This window comes from Limulus polyphemus, unplaced genomic scaffold, assembly GCF_000517525.1.
Source record: "Limulus polyphemus unplaced genomic scaffold, Limulus_polyphemus-2.1.2 Scaffold612, whole genome shotgun sequence".
NCBI lineage: Eukaryota > Metazoa > Arthropoda > Merostomata > Xiphosura > Limulidae > Limulus > Limulus polyphemus.
The window spans coordinates 49,024-70,268 of record NW_013666222.1 but is presented as its reverse complement, the minus strand read 5'-3'; the positions used below and the strand labels follow the sequence as shown (position 1 = coordinate 70,268).

At 33.4% G+C, this 21,245-nt stretch overlaps 1 protein-coding gene across 1 annotated transcript in view; it reads right to left on the bottom strand.

Moving 5' to 3' along the window:
• Positions 1 to 12,947: 12,947 nt before the first annotated feature.
• Positions 12,948 to 21,245, bottom strand: part of LOC106459462 (alpha-ketoglutarate-dependent dioxygenase alkB homolog 6-like) — a 36,374-nt gene continuing 28,076 nt past the window's right edge. The window contains exon 6 of the mRNA XM_013919083.2: positions 12,948 to 13,501. Within this exon, the coding sequence (XP_013774537.1) occupies positions 13,226 to 13,501 (276 nt within the window). The 3' untranslated portion in view covers positions 12,948 to 13,225. The remainder of the gene's footprint in view (positions 13,502 to 21,245) is intronic.

Sequence of the window (21,245 nt, the reverse complement as noted above, 5' to 3'; positions counted from 1 at the left end):
TATAACAATGTCTTTTGTTTGACGATGAATTAGTATGGCATAACTCAATGTTATCGTATATTAAGAGGTATTAACTATCGAAGTCTACAACTAATAAGAACAGTATCAAAACACAGTATATAAAGAGTAAATAGATATTTCCTAGACACTTTTTTTTTAGTTTAGGTATGCAAAAACAGAAAATGTACATAACTTTTTTATTTCGTGACTGATCTTATACATGTCGCCATTAAAATAAAACCTGCGCAACACGTGTTCGATGGTCCGTGAACTATCGCTGTGTATTAATCTCAACAAGAGCTAGAGGCACTGTATCAACTTGCCCCTGTAACAACTAGCTCCGGTCTCCCCTACATAAATCGCCTCCATGACATATTTGTTCAACCATCTCAAACCTCAAACAACTACAGAATGAAACGGGTATCCGTATTATTCCATACAAATACATATGTTATTGTGCTGGAAAACCTCTCCTTTTATATTAGATGGATTGTAGAAAGCATGGAGGGAGCAGTGATGTGCTTTGGATATGATGTCTTTACGACGGAGCCTTATGCAATGGAAAATATGCTGAAGGGCTATTTTCAAGAGGCATGGTCGCCAGAAAGAGCCGGACCGGATGTAATGACATGGACGGTAACGACGTGGTGAGGCGTCAAAATCGTTTTAGTATAACGGGCTCAAGCTCTGTATGTAAGTGCATGTTCGGTGATCGTAGTGTATATGCTAGTTAGGCAAAATATTAAACACTATTTAGATTACGCAGGCAATTGAATAATTACAGAAAAAAACTTATTTACATAAATAGCAATTGAACAGTTACAAAAGCTGCGGTATTTACTTAACGTAAAAAAATAGACAAAGTGTAAAAAAGGTATGAGAAAAGAGAATCAGAAGAAAACTTTTACAAACTAACGCTCAGATTAACTGAATGTGTACGAGCTTGGTCCATTGGATCGACCTCGTACTGGAGAAGATATATCTGTGAATTGATTACGTCAATCTTGATCAGAATATGACAAGTCGGAGTGAATGATGATGTTTAAGTGAAGAATAAAAATCATTTTGCCTCTCGTATAGTTTGCATACTGTATTTGCAAAAACCTCTAGAACCTCCAAAGTCCATATCTGTAGCTTTTGTTTTAGTATTCCTGTATACTGTACATGATATTTACTCTCTTTTACCACGAACTATCGTTAAATTAGTTTTGTCGGCTCATATAAAGTTGATTACTCTGATATCAAATACATCATACCACATTCAACTGCACTTTGTAAAAGGTCGAGAATTGGGCACTTTGAACCCTACACCTACAAACATGATTAAATTAAAAGTACTCAAAAAAACAAAGCAAAAAATCAAAACCATCAACATGTAGAATTCACATTTGGAAACTGAGAAAGTAGAGAAAAATGAGGAACTATAAAGCATATCCACACCCAACCTTCTCTGCATACTCTTCCTATTAGTTCTTGTTCTTCAACTGTGCTATCAGTGGTCAACACTTTTTTCTACATAATCAAGAAACGCATCTGTAACTCTAACTGTATTGTTCACTATAAAGTAACAGTCTTAAACATTGCTGGAGAAAACGACCAAATGATAAAACCAAAGTATTAACAAAACGAAGAAATGTTGTTCTTATATGCAATGCTACTTTAAATTCTAGGTTTGACCTGATAATCATTTCAACTTGTAAGTCTTTTAATGTTTAAGATAACATATACTGTACATTGTTGTTACACACATAACATTAACCTGGATTTTTCAGGACAAGATAGGCAACAAAAGTAAATGCAGTGAAGAGCCAGTAACACGACAAAAGAATTTCGTAACTTTGCTCTTTTATCGAGTTTCACATTTAAATTAAAACATTTTTTTTTATTTTGTTGTACACATTAAAAGAAACAGTTCAGTAAGAAGTGAAATAAATCCTAGAATATCACACCCTCAACAATACATGCTATAAAAATGTGTAATTACCTTACGAGAATTACCAACACTAAATATGCAACTTTCTTACAAGAATTACTAACGCACACAAGTAATAAAAACATGTAATTACCTCACGAGAATCAACAACATGAAATAACACTAAACATGCAACTTTCTTACAGAAATAATTAAGACACAAATGGTTATCACCAACATGAAGAAGCACAAAACCTGCAACTTTCTTACAGAAATAATTAAGACACACATGGTTATCACCAATATGAAGAAGCACAAAACCTGCAACTTTCTTGCAGAAATCATTAAAAATATGTAATTATCTTTCTTGAATCAGCCACGAAAGTATAGTCCGTTACTAACATAAATGCCAAAACAAGTGGTGGTTTACCTCTTATATCAAACATAAAATATCGTAATTTGAAACGTTAAAACTTAGTAATTACTTGATGCTTTTTTACAGTATAAGAATAGTATTTCAGCTTAGCATTTTATGCGATCATTATCATAATATTACTGTATACATAAGAATGTATATTTATATATATTTAAATAAATTAGGTGTAATATTTGCGATAAAAACTTAAGCTTTTAAATTGTAAATAGTTATATTGTTTTCTTTTTTTCATTTTGACGATGCTATCACAGTGAAAGTCGATATATAAAGCCATATATCTACACAGAATGAAGTGAAATGCAATTTTTATATATTGAATGTAAAAGTTTTTATTCTGCAACAGAATTAGTATTACATCACTTTCATTGCTATTTACCTCTGTACAATGTTGAAGATTATTAAGAAGTTTGAATACAGATTTTGTAAAACAGAGTTAAAGATCCGATTTTGGATAAGATAGAATTGTAATGTAGCCAGTTCGACATAAAACAGGAAATGGACAAGGAAGTAAAAAAATCCAGTTTGATGTAAAACAGAACTCGAACAACAACATGAAAGTATGGAACTCGAATTTTCTTCTTTATTACACAATATTCTAATGCAATAGAAGTAAAAAAGAAGTGGTGTGTAATCTACTTTTCCATCTGAGGCACTTTAAGAAATGTTGAGGTAATTGAAATTTTCCAGTACAGTGTTTATACAGAAAAACTGAGATAAAAACAAACTAGAATTACAGAGATTATGGTAAAATAAAACTAATGAAAAACATCTGGGCACTGGTGCACACAAAGTCTAAATAAGTACAGACAACAAAGAGTAAAAGAAATGGTAATACAGCAACATTCAACGGGTATAGAAGTTGGGATTACTTACAAGCTAGCTTTTGAAGTGATGCAACTTAATATTAAATGGAATAACTGAGCATAAACAGGAATGTTTTATGATCAAGATTAAACTAAAGAATTAAAACTTTTAACTTGAGGGGCATCTTATGTGCACGTATAGCCATCCCTAATTTTGAACTACTGAGTGAAGGCGTCACAAGGGTTTTGTCCAAGATTTTGAGCTGAGTAACAGGATAAATCGTCATTTTTATATTGTACCAATACCCGAAAGTCAGCGCATGTTTAATCTGCTACCATTTAGGCCACGCTCGGCCCATTAAATTAAAAAACACATGAAAGATCTTAACAATCTGAACATGTTGAAGTAATTAAATAAACTGATAAAAAGGTAATTTTTAATTTTCTGTATCATGTTCAAGTTTACCAAAAAAAAAAACAACTTATAATCTACACAAAGCCCAAAGGCTAACTATAATGTAGACAAGCTTTTTATTTCGTAATATACAAGAATAAGAGCCACTTTTTGTTACTAAGGTGATGCAATCATCTGAATTAAAGTTCCATCTGAATAACATTCGAGGCCTACCTAAATCAGATGGTCTAACATAGTTGAAAAACTATGTTTACAGCATTACACAAACTAATACAGAATTATCAAAACTTTTTATTATCCATTCTATCTTGGCACATTTAATATTTTAGTGTTCACTCTCCTGTTTTTCATGAAAAAAAAAATTGATTTAGTTATCTAAAAGTTACCAACATTAGTTAAAGCTTTCCAATAGTTAAATCAAAAAGTTATGAAGACTAGGTGGTAGATTTTTGTATATTACACTTTATCTGAACTGAAGAAGTGCATTAGTTAAGCTATAAGTAAGAACGAAATTAACAGCAAATTTAAAACATTCTGTTCTGCTTCTTTTTTCGTGTACTTAAAAATAAAACTTTAGGTTGTGTTGAAATCTGCTGGTGTAGATTATATATCTATTATGACTATTACTGGAACACCAGCCGTGAAGTCTTGCAGAACTGATGTATTTCAGGTATGATTTGATATTTGAAACACTGATATGACTCCAGGTGTGAATTACTATTTGGAGCACTGACAGATTGCAAGTACATTTTAATATTTGTAGCATTAACAGACTCTATGTGCGATGTGATATTTTCATAACTGATGAGCTCCAGATACAATGTTTTATTTGATTTTAAAATGTAACTACAGTTCAGCCTAGAGAGATAGATGCTAACTGGAACAACAAATGTTGGATGCATAAAGTACCACTGACATATTTGGTTGTAGCACTAGTATATAAACATTATATTTATTACTTTCCTTTAGTAATAATAGATTGGATTTATAGAAACCAAAGTTCAATTTATGTTACATCAGTGATAACTTCATCAAATAAAATATCATAATCTGCTCAGTCATATCACCAGAGTGACACATAGAAGGACTTTACTTATATCACCTACAATACTATAAAGGTTAATTATGGATGAGTGGACAACAAATTTTGATAAATTTGCTGGATTTAAATCAACTCTTCTACATGTATTGACACATCTTTCTGTAACAAACAAATTTCAAAGGTAAAGCTGACAAAATCAACATGTACATCTTAATTAATTTTTCATTGATTTTGTCAGGCTATTAAACTTTTTCTTTTTATATAAAATAACTTTTCTTAACAGTGATAAACAAAACAGTAAATTCACAGCTAAGTCTCTTTCACTCTGCAAGTCTTTGTTTCTTTATATTTTGATGTTATTTATAAGTCCTTGGTAAATTATTAGTTTACTTTTAACTGAAAAGTCTTTGTTTCTTTATATTTTGATGTTATTTATAAGTCCTTGGTAAATTATTAGTTTACTTTTAACTGAAAATGAACAATATCTGCATACCAGTAATTTCTGATCAATTTGAGAAAACACTGATGGCAGAAAAAGAACAAGTAATAAACTGTGTAAGTTTTGACATACAAATCAGCTTCTTATATGTTCCTTATAATAACAAATATCTTATGCATACATATGAAAATGTTAGCTTAATCACTGAATATTTTGTTAGTTACTTAATGGGCATTTTGTTGGATTAATGACTGAGCACTATGTTAGTTTGGTCACTGTGTTACCAAAATAACTGGCCACTTTTTAATATTTATACTACATGTATACAATTTGATATTATACAATACTAACCAACTTTCTAATATATTGTTTTTATATATATGCATAGAAGTCATACTTTTCCTACACTGAAAATGTATTTCCGATAGGCATTTACTACCCTCACATAAATAGCATTTCTCGTTCAAAGCTGCCCTCTATATGAAAAAAAGTTTAACCCATGCCACAAGCCTTTTATCTCCCCTCCATTGCAATTTACTCATTCTAATGCACCTCTCATGAAAATTATCATGCGTCAACTCTCCACCAATAAGTTTGTTTGTTTGTTCATAATCAAAGGGCGATCTGTGCTCTACCCACCACGGGTATCGAAACCCAGATTCTAGCACTGTAAGTCCGCAGACATACCATTGTGCCACTGGGAAGCTCCACCAATAAGAGTGTGACTTCCTCTATTCGATTCTACTCCACCATCACTTCGAGTTTTGGCAGAAAATGGAAGCACCAGTTTTCAGTGGGGAGGAGGTAAGTACTTATCGGAAATACATTTTCATTCTAGGAAAATTATAACTTCCAATATGGTACATTATCTCCTTTCACATAAATAGCTAGAATCTTTCACTGAATAGGTGGAGGGACCGTTGCGAGGGAAAAAGAAGCATCCAAAGAACACTCCCTAAGAGGAGACTATCAGCTTCTAAGACCTGATGTGGGGGACTGCACCACTTTTGAACCAGGTATACTCTTCACCCGTTGTAGAAACATGTCGCACATATAGGCAGAAAACAAAGGAGAACATCCAAGTGGGAGAGAGTTAAGGTCGGACTGTGATCCGAACCATACAACATTTATGCAACTCTATTCCAGCAATTATAAAAATTAAAATGATGTATCCTAGGTGAAGAGTGGTTATGGCACGATGGACCATATGCACTAAGTTAACTACAGTCTAAAACCTGGTCACTGACATTAATGTGGTGTAGGAAAGAGGATCATACCATCTTTACCTCAAGTTCATGAGGCTGGAGGGAATCAAGAACCCCAGACCCATGAATAGGGCACATCTTTATATAAGAAACTGATAGATCGATTCGGGAACCAAACATCTGGTATCAAGAAGATGTCTGAGCAATGTAAACCATCTCCCTCAAAAGTGAAATTGACCGGAACTGTTCCAAGTACAGTAACATCCTCGGAATAATAAGTATTAAGGGATAGTGGAAGGGGAAAACCCTAATAATCTGCAAGTACCTCCACTGTGACCCACAATATGGATGAAGTAACAAGAGTATAATTGAGGGAGGAATATAGACATTTGTTAGACATATGTGAAGACTGATGTTGATTGGTTCAACACTAAATCCAAAACCCAGTCACTGGGAACTGACATCCACATAGGGGTAGGATGAGAGATCCAAATCAAAGGGATGAAGTGCAATTTTTGACAGCTCACTCCCATTTATATTAGTTTCATAATGGAGGATATTAGATCATCTAAACCAGCAGAACCACACTGCCCTACTCTCAACTGAATGGTTGTATAATCATTTCTATATTTGTATTTCATTAACCCATCTAGGAGAGTGCCTCCATGGTTCACCATCCCAGCGGCTTGGAACTGGAAAGTGGTAAGGACTCTCAATCTCCACTAGAAGAAAATGGGGGTAGAATACATTGGAGAGTCTGAGGAACAACAACATCCCAGACAGTGCAATGGGTGACCATAAAATCCTATTTTTAAAAGCAGACCATACCGATTTATTCAATACAAGGCATGGCATGGATAAGCAGCTATACTCTTCTGCATCGCCCATGGACTACATGGGTGAGTATGATCTAGGATGGCCCAATTTTTTGTGAGAAATTCTATCACAAAGATAAACCTACAAATGATCTTGTGGAACATCCCATCTCTGCAGTGTAAGTTGCATGGCCATGGAAATAAAATATCTACGTCAACATGGCTATACAGTGCAGATTTGATCTGTTAAAGAATACCTAGTCAGGCACCACTCACCACAGAGTGGGATTTGAACATTGAGCAATAATAAAAAGGAAAAGGGCCCCTGAAAATAAAATAATAAGAAAAAATAACTTACCCAGTCAAAGTCTCACTAAATTTTGAAGAATGGTTACAGGCAGAAGATGAGAGCCTGATTAGATGTGATTCGATGCAAACAGTGATAGAAAAACGTATTATGGATAGTCCACATGCCTGAGTGATGAAGGACGAGGATGAAAAGGTAAGGTGTCGAATTGAATGAGAAGACACCTAGAACAAAGTATAGGAAGAAGATGATAAAGTGGAATAAGCCAATCAAATAATGAGCCGAACCCAATTGGCAAAGGTGGAAGAAGAAAGACCATGACAGAGAACGGCTGCCATGGAAAAATGAGGCAATATAACAGAGAAGAGCATGTACATAGAAGTCTATCTGAATCATGTCGAGGATAAAGGTAGGAAATGGAAGGAAGGAAAAGTGGCTAAATGAAGGAGGAATCCTAACGAGCCACTGCAGGGTTAGGGGGGGAAAAGATCCAGAGAAAGGAGAAGATATTTAAAAGGATAAAGAATATGTAAAACATTGATGGCAAATAAACAGACCACTGATGTCTACAAGCGAATAGGAGAAGGGAAGAAGATGTAATGGAAAGGTGAAACAGGGAGTATTGCGAGATTGGTTCCAATGTAGGCAAAGTGAGGCAGTGCAGGACCACATTAATATCCCTATCCAGAAGGGTAGTCCACTGTGGCAGATGATGAATCCAGAAGGAACACATTAACAGGTAAAGAGTAGGAGATGTAAATACCTGCAGTATCTGGAAAAATGAAAGGTGTGGAACAGGCCCCAAAGAATCGACATTGAAGAGACAGAAGACCCCAGTCCAAAAGTCAAGTGAGAACATTTGCATGGCAAGGAACAGTGGGTTGATCAGTGGCAAACCCTAAACCCAGAAACCAATGACGGAAAATGTTTCATTTGCATTCAGAAGTTTCCATGGAGGAAGGGCAAAGGAAACAAGCCAGAAAAGAAGCTAACGACTAGGAGAAGCCAGATCTCCTTACCAATGACTGGAGGAAAACCAGGCATGAAGACAGAGGACAGGAAAGTCAGGAGGAAACACCAGTAACTGAGGGTAAAGAAGAAGAAGGGACAAAGTCAGAGGGTGAGGTAACAGAGATTGTAGCTGAAAAAGCCACAGAAACCACAGCTGAGATGGCTAGGAAGAAACTATCAGAAGAACAGAACATGAAGTGTCAAGGATATTCGAAATCACCCAGAAAAGAAGGAGAATGGGAGGATAGACAAATGTATTGGTCCAATCCTGGCTGAAAATATTGATAGCCAGAATAAGAAGACGACGGACTGGAGATGAAAATCAAGGCAATTTGTGGTAAAGGGATGTAGTAAAAGCTTCAATGTGAGGAGTACCCCACTGAAGTTAAAGTTACTGGAAAACAAAAGGATCAAGAGACCACTCCATTGAATAGATTTTGTCTGGACAGGAATCTGATCCACGACAAAAGCACTCAGAATATGACATGGAATGATATGAATATCGAGCATATTGGCTCCCAAAAGAAGATCCAATATAAGAATACAGAGGAATCTAGAATGGGTGCCACCCAGGTGATTGAGATAAGCAAACACTGGAGAAAATTCGGAATACATCATTACCAGACGATTTCTGGCCAGAAAGAGAAATAGAGCCAAAACATGACTTACAGTGAGAAGCTCCAAGATGTTGATATGATAAGACATCTCGGCTGCAGACTAAAATCCCGAGGCTTCCTATTGATTGACCCATGACCCCATCCGAGGCACCCACTCATGTGTAAATCATGTCTAACCACAAATGCAGTTCATAGATAAAGGTAGGAGGAAGGGTAATAAGAGCCAGCAAAGGATCCCTTGTGAGATTCCACTGGTCGTGAAGAGCCCACAAAAATCTGCATATGAGTCTGACATAAGAGGATAAGGACTACTATAGAAGATCACATCCCCAAAAGCAATAGAACCTCACGAGCTGTAATAGAACTCAAATCCCCATTGAATGAAGTCGAAAAGGAGAAAGGTGGGCCTGACTTAGATGGGTGTTGAAAAAGAAAAATACCCAAATGGACAAGATATTGGATAGGTTGCAGTAAGGACTTCTCCAATTCCATTAACGAGCCCATTATAGCCACCTCTAGGAGCAGCTGATGAGGGTAGCAGGTGGACTCCTGTTTGGAATGAACTAACAGTAGCCAGTCATCTAAAGAAAGAAGAAAGCACAACCCAAGAGCATGTAAGTGATGAACAAATGCTTTAACCACCCGACAAAACATATAGGGCTGAAGCACATACAAAGGGCAATGCATGAAACAGGTAAACCACACCATAAAGAAGAAACTGAAGAGAGGGTCGCAAGTGACGAGATATGCAAAGAAGCATTTGCAGCATTCATCTTGGTCATCTATAAACCTGGAGAAAAAGCCCACTTAAGGATGAGAAACGACTCCCAGGTAAAACAGGGTAGATTGAAAAATAGATTGAGGTGAGACAAACCTAATAAAGGCCGCCAGTCTCCGGTTTTTTGTGAGGACAACAAACAGCCTGGAGAAAGATGATGAACAGGTGCAATGACCTGTTGAGACAGAAAATCTTGCACTGCCTCAGGCAGACACTGGCTGGTGGCAGGATCCCGAATCATGGGAAAGGAAAAGGGTACCAAAGACAAAGGAAGTGGGGGAAAGAAGTAGTTGGACAAGTCCCTCTAATAAAATCCGAAGAACCCTCATGTATCTCTAGTGAAAGATCGCCAAAGAGTAACAAAATGATATAGGCAAACTTCCAATGGATGGGAACCCAGTAGTTAGTCTCTGGTTCTGTTGGCAACATGTCCATCTATGTTGAATAAAACAATGAGATGAGAAACCCCTGGATGGAGGAACAGGGAAGGGTAGATAAGGGCCAGGACAGGAGCTTGTCGTGGCTCCAACTGTAACAAACATGCAACCAAAGAGGAAAGGGTAGTGTTGAAGCACAGATTACACATGTGATTCCAAAGTCTCAGGTACATGATCAAAAACATACCACCAAAGAAAAAGGACCATACATAAATCCCCAAAAGAAAGAGGCAACAAACGAACCCGAGACAAGGTTGCATGGCGACCCAGAAGATTCCAACAACAGTAAAACTACATATGTAAAGCGAGATCCACAGATGACAAACAAGCCAACGTGGAGGTAATAAGTTTGTTTGCACTACCTATCCCTAATTTAGCAGTGTAAGACTAGAGGGAAGGCAGCTAGCCATCCCCACCCACCACCAACTCTTTTATCAATGGATAGTGGGATTGACCATCACATTATAACGCCCCCACGGCTGAAAATGTGAACATGTTTGGTGTGATGGGGATTCGAACCCGCGACCCTCAAATTGTTAGTCGAGCACCCTAGCCACCTGGCCAAGGTAATAAGAAATCATAGGAAATTGATAAAACATTACATGCGTGAGAAATCATGTTGAAAAATACCATATTAGGCCAAGCTGATTCTACAGAAGAGGTAGTGAAAGACCCGGCAAAATATGGTGGTGTAAAAAAAGCTATCAAATCTTCATCAGCCCAAACAGATTCGACTTGTTCAGAAGAATTAGTGGGGTAAGTTCAGGAGATGAAGGTTGACCCATATAATGATCAATCTCATGGTGGATAATAGCAGAAAAAATCCAATGACAGGTCACCCCATCTGCACTTTGTGAAATAGTGTTAAGAGGTACGATACTCAAATTAGGAACATGAACCTCGGAATTCGTTGTAGAACTACATAAATCAAATAAAAGTGTTTGATAAAAAAATATGCGAGTATGAGAAAAAATAGTGACTGGGAAATTAAGTTAAAGTAAGAGATTTCCTCAATGTAAAGAAAAAAAAAGTAATGAAGAAATCCCATTTCGGAAATTTAACTATTAAAATTACAAAAACTCTTCATATGAAGAGTACCGAAAAAAAAAAAATGTCTGGACGGGGTACTGCCAAACAAGAAGTGATAGTTTGGTAGAATTGAATTTTATTGGTGGTGGATTGATGCATGATGATTTGCATGAGAGAAACATTGGAATCCATCAATTCTAATGGAGGGGAGATAAAGGCTTGTGGCATGCATCAAATTTGTTTGCATATAGAGGGCAGCAGTGAACGAGAAGAACTATTTATGTAAGAGGAGGTGATGTACCGTATCGGAAAACAATACAACTCACAAGAAAACAGTTATGTATAATTACTATTAGTTTTTGAAATATTATTGCAATAAAACATTCACTAAAGTACTTAACTATGATACTAAACTAGCATTGTTAATTGAAATTAGGACAACATTTGTGTAAGTTTTCATGTAGGTGGATTAACAACATATAATAGTGCATAATAAATATTTAAAATGAGATTGCCACCAGTCTCAACCTGCAAACATCAATGGTAATAATATCTGTGAATCTATCGGAATAATTAAATGTAACAAAATCAAATTTAAAGTATTAAATATGGATGAAGGACAAGAAGGAAATTTTACTAATAGATGGTATGAAATTCTTTTTGCTGTATGTAAGCTTGATCATGTGATTTTTTGAAATTTTATATAGGTCTTATCTCTTCCAAAATACTGCACTCCTTACGATGATTGTGTAGGATGTTAAAAGATGTAGTGTTACCAGTTTTACAGTATTTTATCTTTATACAGTAAAATTATTAAGTAAAACAACTTTTTTATGCATTTTGAGATGAAGACAGTCTCATTCTAAATTTATTTTGTACTAAGAAACACTGAATTTATTTGTTTAATACATCTGTATAGAAATTTTTAAGTTTCTTATTAAGTAAAACACCAAGTTGAAACTAAGAAGAGGTTCTGTAAAACTGCCTATAGAAGAAACTTTTTAAACTCTATGTGTACAAATCAATTCATAAACAAGTTAATGTTGAAAAACTTAGCTTTTTTTTTCTCACTATCCATTTTCCAAGTTAATTTGCACAATCCAATTAGTATTACACATGAAGATAAAGTTTTTACATAGTTTTTGGAAACTAGTTGAGGTTTGAGCTAAAGTACAGTGAGCCTTTTCTTGATGCTTAGTTCTTGTTCAGGGACAGCTCTATTAAGAATTTGGAAATATTTCATTCAAATAAGTACATCACATACATAGAACAGTAGATATGAGGTGTTGTTTGGGCTTTCTGATGCATGTTCTAAATACTGCATTATTCTTTTTTTTTGTAGAGTGTTATTTCAACATATTGACCCCGACAAGTTAGAAAATTATGTTATTCAAACTTGATTAGGTTTTGCAACAGTATCTCAAGTTAACTGTCAATGTGGTGTATTTAATTTTTAAAATTATAAGTAGTTAATGAGACTAAAATCTATAGGTGACCCACTTAGGAGAAAAGCAAAAAATTTGGTTAACTACATTTGCACTCATGAAGCATTATAAAATATCATTTTTTTAATTTGGAAATTAATGAATTCATTTTGTTTTACACCCCTGAAAAATTTTTTTTAATCAGATCCTCTGGGAAAACTGTGTGTGTTTCTAGCCTTGCAAGCATAACTATATCTGATAAATGAATCAAAAGGGGCACAAAACAGATAGTTTTTCTTTATTCAGATTTTTAAAATATTCCTTACATTACATGTTATTTCATCATAAGTTCATCGAAGTTGAGCTTGAATTATGCTTAAGACAATCAACTATCATTATAGTAACATAATCAACAGTTTTTGAAAATATTAAATAAAATCAACTTGTGTAAATCTGACATTTAATATTTTGTATAAATGTATACAACTTTCACTAACATTTTTTTCTAAAGACAGTAATTGTTGTTTACATGCTTAATAATATAAAAGCCAATTGTTATCTAAACATGTTACCAAGTATGAACTTGTTCTTCAAGGTTTTTGGTACATGTCGAATAGTCAGTGAAATTCTAGTACTCCGTTTGAAGACACTGCCTATTTTTGTTTCACAACTGTTGAGGTTTGCCACTTTATTCGTAATAATGTCTTCTTCTACTTCTTTGATGCCATGAAGATAGTTATGATACATATCATCTTTGACTATAAGTAAGCTTCGAGGCTCCAACAGAAGGCTTGCAAAATGGCGTCTACTAAAGGAAGATGCTTCCAGTTCCTGAAAACCAAGAGTAAATATATAATTATGCTAACACATAAGAACTTATCTGTTTTCCTTTTTCTCTATTGCCAATTTTTTTTTCTTGCAAGTGTATTGGGCAAAGCCCTTTTAGGCTTATACATGAAAATGAAGGTTTTTTTTCACATATCTTTTTGAACCTAGCTCAGTTTTAAGGTCAATGAGGGTATTTCCTTGAAGAATAGCACCTCTTCTTTGGCAGTTCTATTATTTCAACACATTTTTTAAATAAAACTGAGAAAGACAGACAATGGAAAAACATCAAGATAAGTTCTTCTTTGAACATTAATGTGTTTTTTGAAGTTTCTTTGTTCTGCATTTAATACTTGTGCAATATTGTTTGGTTTATAAATGATAATATTTACACATCAAAGTTATAACATAATAAAACATAACTATAAAACTTTAACAACATGAAATACTTCCTTATATAATAGACTCAAGTTTCTAAAATGTGCAAATAAACAATACAAAGTCTAGAAATTGACAATTGTCTTCCACATTAAACCTGAATGCAGAATTGTCATGCTTAACTGTTCTATATTACTCACTACATCCTTCTCACTTCTTTGTTGAAAGAAGTGCAAGTATGAACATTTTATATGATTATTGCCACATTTCATTTTTTCATGATTAAAGATGCTTTCTCTAACATTACACATTTGTCTGCCTTTTTCAGGTTAATTTTGAAGTGTGCTGTTCTTCTTGAAAAGCATTTATTTTAAAGTTATATACATACTAGCAGTACCAGATTAACGCATAGGCCACCTAGGCCTAGGACCCCAGCCATACAGAGGTTCCACCAGCCACCCACACCCAAGTAAAACAATATAGTTCGTAAAACTAGCAGAATAGAGGCAAGAGTGAGTTATTATTATTCTTAAATATTACCTTGGCCTAAAGCTTTACTAAACCTTAATTCAGACCTGCATACTAATATTCCCATGTTTAGAAACTCATTTTGTCCATGTACATAAGCTTTTCTTTTCATTTAAAACTACATACATGTATAAAATCTGTATATTTTGACATACTCAGTGTCTATACAAAAAAAAGGCATTTCAACCACAATCAACTTAAAATATTGTTCTATCAATTTTGTACCACCTACATAATTATAAATAGTGTGCATACACAGACACACAAATCAAACCAATGTCCAGCTATGTCAACAGCTATTTTCAAGTAAATGAATATTACTACTGTCACATTCTTCAGTTAACAGGATGAGGTATTGTCTGCACAGATACCCCTTCCTTAAGTTGTACAATCAAGCCAAAAAATATTACCTGTTAAAAACATAATCATCACTTTTTAAAAACTACAAATTAAGTTTGGATATTCAAAATATTAATAAACTATACAAACACACGTATCACCTTTGATAAAATTTTGTTGGTCTACATGTAAGTCATATTTTATATGGGTGCATAACAAATCTTCAGTTATATAAACATAATGTTTTAAGGATTTTTGCCAGTGGTGTGCCTGATGAGAAAAACAGAATTATGGTATCAGTTTAAAAAATAGTAGAAAGTAAGCATTTTCTTTTTCTTTGAATTCTGCCTATTTAAACAAGCACATTTAAACCAAAGTAGTAAAAACCAATATCTAAATTATTATCACCATTATTCTTTTTTTATGTTCTAAGCAATTACCTTCTATTAAGCTCTGAAATGAAGTCTAATGGAAAACAGTTGCTAAGAACATCACAAGGAAGAAAATAATCTAAATACAAGACTTAATACTACATTGTTTGCAACAAGTTTAACATGTTGTGCAGACATTTAACTCATCAAAATCATGTGTATTTAACACATATTTAATAGAGACTATGTCTGATAGTCAGAATGTACACATCTCAAGAATTGCACACATTAATTTAGTCAATTGTTTTTAATTATAACCAAAACAATATTTAATGGTGGCCCAGTGTAGCAACAGTGATCATTTTGAGTCTACCCAGAGGGTAGGGTTTTGAAACTTAACATAAATTAGCATGTTCAAATTAGAAACTGCTGAAAAATATAGATCACTGTGTTATGATAGGTTTAAACAAAGTGTGTTTATTATTTGTATTATATCCAAGTTGACAGAAAAATATGTATGCCTTACAGACAGTGATGTATTTTGTTATGATAGGTTTAAACAAAATGTGTATATTATTTGTATTATACCCCCAGATGAAAATAATAAACATACGACTTAAAATGCAATGGTGTACGTTATTACAAATTTAAACAAAATATGTATATTATTTGTATTATACCACAAGATGACAATAATACACGTATGACTTTCAATGCAATGGCATATGTTGTTATGAAAGGTTCCAACAAAGTGTGTATACTATTTGTATTATACCACAAAATGACAATAATAGATGTATGACTTTTAATCTTTATGAAAACTCGTGGTATTCAAACATGTGGGTTTTTGGTTGTTGCAGGTTATAGCACCATAATCTCAGATGACAAACTGAGCCACAGAGAAACTCCACAAGGAACGATGATTTAAAATGCAGAGAAGAGCACTATATATATAATGTGATGGGTGGAGTAAAAAATAAAAATAAAGCAGCAAAAAACCTAGTCCAAAACAGATACATCATATAATCACTACAATACACATAAAAAAATCAATATGAACATGCAAAAGTGAATAACTAAAACAAGTGCTTGTTAAATCTCTCTATACAGGTTTGGTCATTTCAATCAACCTTTTAATCATCATGTAACCAGGAAACTATACATTCTATAACTTTTAATGTAGTATGTATATTTTCGTGAAATTTAGCAAGCTTTTAGTAGGGATTACAAATCTTTTGTGCACAAAAAAATCACATTTTTAATTAAGATTTTCATAAAGCCAGTTGTATTAATGATGCTCATTGGAAGAGGGCAGGCAGTAAAGCATCAATCTAGATATCTATTACTGGTTTCTGGTGTTTCTAAGGGGATGGATTCACAAAATTAAGTGACAAATGTCTAAGTTTAATCAATGGTTCACATACATAATGAAAAGTTAATATCACAGTTTTTACCAACAGTATCAATGTAACCTATGTTTTTAGATCTATAACATGACACAGAAATGATTTGGTGACATTGATACACATCCTTTCCAGTACAAAAATCACTATCTTGCAAACTATAACACAAATAGATTTTATAATATAGTCAGTACATATAAAGATAAAACTAAAAAAGTGGATGAAACATTATAGTGTCTGCACAGATAAAATTTATTTGTAAAAAAAATAAAAAATAAAATCGAATTACCAAAACAAAATAATTCCGAAGAACACTAGGAACGTCTTTCATGAAACTTGAATAAAATGCTATTATTTCACCACTTTTGTTATTGAGTGGTTACCATCTGTTATATCTGTACTTGTCACAGTATTATAGATTCAAAGACATACACTACAGGAATTTGTCTTTTCACGCTGTCCAAGTAAAGGCGTGAAAACAAATAATGAATGTGGAACAGCTTCAGGAGAAAACTTTCTGCAGGACTTAAGGGTGTCATCAGAAAAACTTGTCAACAAGCTACCTTGGGGCTATAGTTTATATTTTTAAATAGAGGAGTCCTTTTATTCAAGTTCAAATAAACCTGTTGCCACCAAACATTCTCACACATTTCAGCAGTCAGCATGTTATAAGACTAATAGTCAACCCCAGTAAATGTTGTGGAACCAATTTATTTGGCTCATTCTATATTTTATTCAAAAACACCAGACACAATTACATGCACTTGAAGAAAACATTAGATCTTGATTAGTGTCAAAATAATAACATAATATTATATAAAGTCAGTGTCATAAGAAAATTATATTTTACTACTTATTTCAAAATGTACTATTAATTTTGTATATAAAACTTTTTGATTTGTTGTGTATCATACCTAAAGAAGATATACCAATGTTCTGTTGAAATATATGTATTTCATTATGCTTAGAGCTTGTTTTTCAATTTACTACTGTATTAGCATAATCTGCTACTGTACATAAGTATATTGCATAACTTTCTCAAACAAATGAAGATATATACATATATTTTTCTCATAAACTGTACTTGTAATTCATGCACAGTTTAAACTACACATGTTTATAGTTGCATTTTGTATTTCCAAATTCTTCAGCAAACCTACGTATATATGTATATATTACCTTCTCAAGTATTTTGAGTCCCTGGTACACTAATGTCCTCATAACACAAATTCCATAGTACCTGCCATCAACACTTACTAATCTGTAAGTTTCTATCATGAATGCAAATGGACAAATATGACATGCTCAAACCTAGGTTATAATAACCCATTTCATGTTACAATACACTACTAAACTGATCTAACATCAATATTAATTAAAATCAGTTGCTAAACTGAGACACATAAGCAGCTTATCTTCCTTCAGTATATTTTGTCAGTTCATATATAAAATTGTTAGTACAATTATAATATTACCTTTTGCCTACACTAAAAAGTATAATAAGTGCAGCAAGTACAAATAAAATGTAGAAACAACTTACCAATTTTGCTATATAAATTCAGAACAGGAAATTTAAGTTATAAATGAGGTTCATAGAGCACACTTTGTAAATACAAGTGTGCAAGCAAATGATCTCAATTAGAAAACATTATTACTTTGAGTTTCATCACAGTTTTGTTCTGAATGTAAAATACATGTTGCTAATTAGAGAATAATTAATATTTAAAATAAAAACAGATAAAATTGTATCAATATAAAAATGGATCTTTCTTATGTTAGTTTTGCAGAACCTTGATGCTATTTGATTGTCGAATAAAATTGTCAGATATAAAAGACTGTTTAGTGTAGGTAGTATTATTAATCAATTTATTTTATGTTTGTAATTAACTGATGTTGAGGCTATTGAATGTTGTGCTTGCAATCCATTGATGTCAAGGCTATGGAGATTTCTAAAGGCCTAAGTGACAGACACATAAATAACGGCAACCAGATGAGTGGAGACAGAAAGAGTAAAAAGTAAAGTCATGGGAAAGAGAAGTTTGGTGAGAGAAAAGTTAAAAAATGCAGAGTAACGGTCATGGAAGTGATAATCCTAATGGTTGATATGTTAGAGTGATATTAACAATTTTGAAAGAGATAAGGAGAATAAGTTGTCTTGTCAAAGTGTGTTCTAAAGTAATTGAACCCACCTAAGTGGACTTTGACAAAAGGCAGGCAATTATTGGAGGTATGAAGACCAGAAGTTTATTGCAAGTACGAAACAAAATCAAAGGATTATTGGAAGTTCAGGATACAACTGCAGTAACTCAATGACAATGCTATACACAGACACTATAGTGATAAGAAATAGAGAAAAATAGTTTGACTTACCAACTGAATTCTAAAGCAATTGAATTGGCCTAAGTGGACTTTTGATAAGAAGAAGAGAACTGTATAGTGTTTAAGATACCACCACGATTTCCATAATGTAAATAATTTTTGTATATACATCTAAATAATTTCGAATATATATATATATATTTTTTTTTAAAACAAGTAGAATGCATGCTGTTCATTTATTGTCGAAGTTATCGCCAACAAATCACAGACACCTACTGTAGCAGTAGCCTTAGCCCAACAAACCCATATACTTACATTACTACATACTACTAAAAAAGTAAGTTTCCTGACAAAAATCAATAGGTTTTCTTGTGTAATAACATAGGAATAAACAACTGTGTATCAGTTTTCAATATGTTTTATGTAATTTATGGAAGAGAATCATGTACATACAACTAGTTTGTTAAATTTCTACGAGAATGATTATAAAGAAATCTGATATTTAAATATGAAGTTTAATAGCTATCATCTATATATAAGCTGAATCATAGTTTTGTAAATATTTGTTTGACAGCTACCCTCAAGCCATTTCCTGACTCAAAATGTGTAACACTATACGATTGGTTATATGTTGTGTGCCTTTTGCTGGGAACCATGTTGGGCTAAAGCCATAACCACTTTGAACTTGTACTGTTTCTAATAAAAACAGCATCTTTTGAACTAAGTGCCTAGTTTTAAGTGAGAAATGGTTAAAAGAAATGAAAATTTTCATAGTAAGAAAAGAAAAAATAATATGAGATTGAATTCTAAAAAACAGAATTAACAACATCAGTGAAGATATCCATGCTGATTTTGAAATTCCAGAAATGATGGATAACAGCCATGTAAACAACAGTAGTAGTGTACAGAATTCTGAAACTGAAATGACAGAAAATGGCCAGTGGTAGTGAATGGAATAATTTCACTGAAATTTATTTAACAAGGTAAGAAGGATAAAACATTTATTAGTCTATACATATGAGAGTGATAATGTAAAACTACTTAGGAACAGAAATTCATGATAGAATAAAACAACTTCTTCTTTGCCTACTACATTTGATTTTAATATATTTAAACAATGATTGCCATTCTTGATAGTCTCTCTACCACTCCTTGGAATGAATGATCCAGGATTGATGATGCTAATGGAGTGAATGATCCAGGATTGATGATGCTAAGTACATGAAGAATAGTTGACATCAGTCATTTCATAACAGAAGTGAGAAAAGTGGCAATGTAGTCTCAGAAAGATGTGAAAGGAGGATGTTTACTCTTTGACAAAGAAATTTGCCATGGTTTAAAAAAGTAAATTTTATTTCAATGTATAAATGGTTCTGTGAAAAAACCAGTTGTGAATCTTGACAAAGTTCTTGAAGACCAATAACACTCAATTAAACTCACAGCAGTGTGGGGTTTTACTGCCATTGGAGTTAGTCATCCACAACAAGAAGTTTTTCAGTCATTGGAATACCAGCAATGAGTAATCCTATATTTCTCAAATATGAAAACAAAACTGGGAAGGTATGAAGATTTTTAAGGCAGCCATAAGATGCTTATCCAGTTGATAAATTAATATACATTTATAATGCTGCTAATAGGAATCGATGGTAGGGGGAGTTTTGTATAATGCCATAAATGATCAACCATAAAAGACAATGACAGATTTATAGTATTACAGTTAAATCATTGTTTGAATAATGCAACACAGTTATATGGTAAGAATATCTGAAAGAAAATGATTGTCAGTTCTCACAAAATATTGTGAAATTTACATTTTGAATGTGTATATTTACTTTCTGAAGATAAGTTATTTTATTTATCAGTCATGGGAAGTCCTTTTTGAAGATCATATGAGATTAGAAGGCACCAAAGAGTGATGAATGGCTTTAGAAGCTGTTAACATTGATCTGATGGATGTCTTGGATAACTGTCATTTTACATGTGGAATGGAGTCAAAGAAGTTATGAACATTGCTATATAGCACGTTGTGGAGTAGCTGCCATGACTGGTCACAAGACAAAAAAGCTTTTTGTTTTCAGATGTTAGAAACAAGTATAGTTGTATTTGTGCTGCTGCTAATAGGCAACAAACAGAAATAGAAAGGTTTAGGAAAAGTGAAGCCATGCATGGTTTACGTTTCAAGTTTAATATGTTAAAGTGAAACTAACAGTATAAAAAAAGATAAGAAGGTTAATTTTATTCCCTCAAAGCGTGGATCTAAAGTAATTGAATCAGACTTGGTATACTTTGACAATAAAAACAGAGGATCTTCAGAAGAAAGAACACCAAATGAATTATGGTAACTTGCACCACAACTGTAAGTGAATCACACACAGAATACTAGTAAGATAGTAATATAGAGAAGATAGTTGG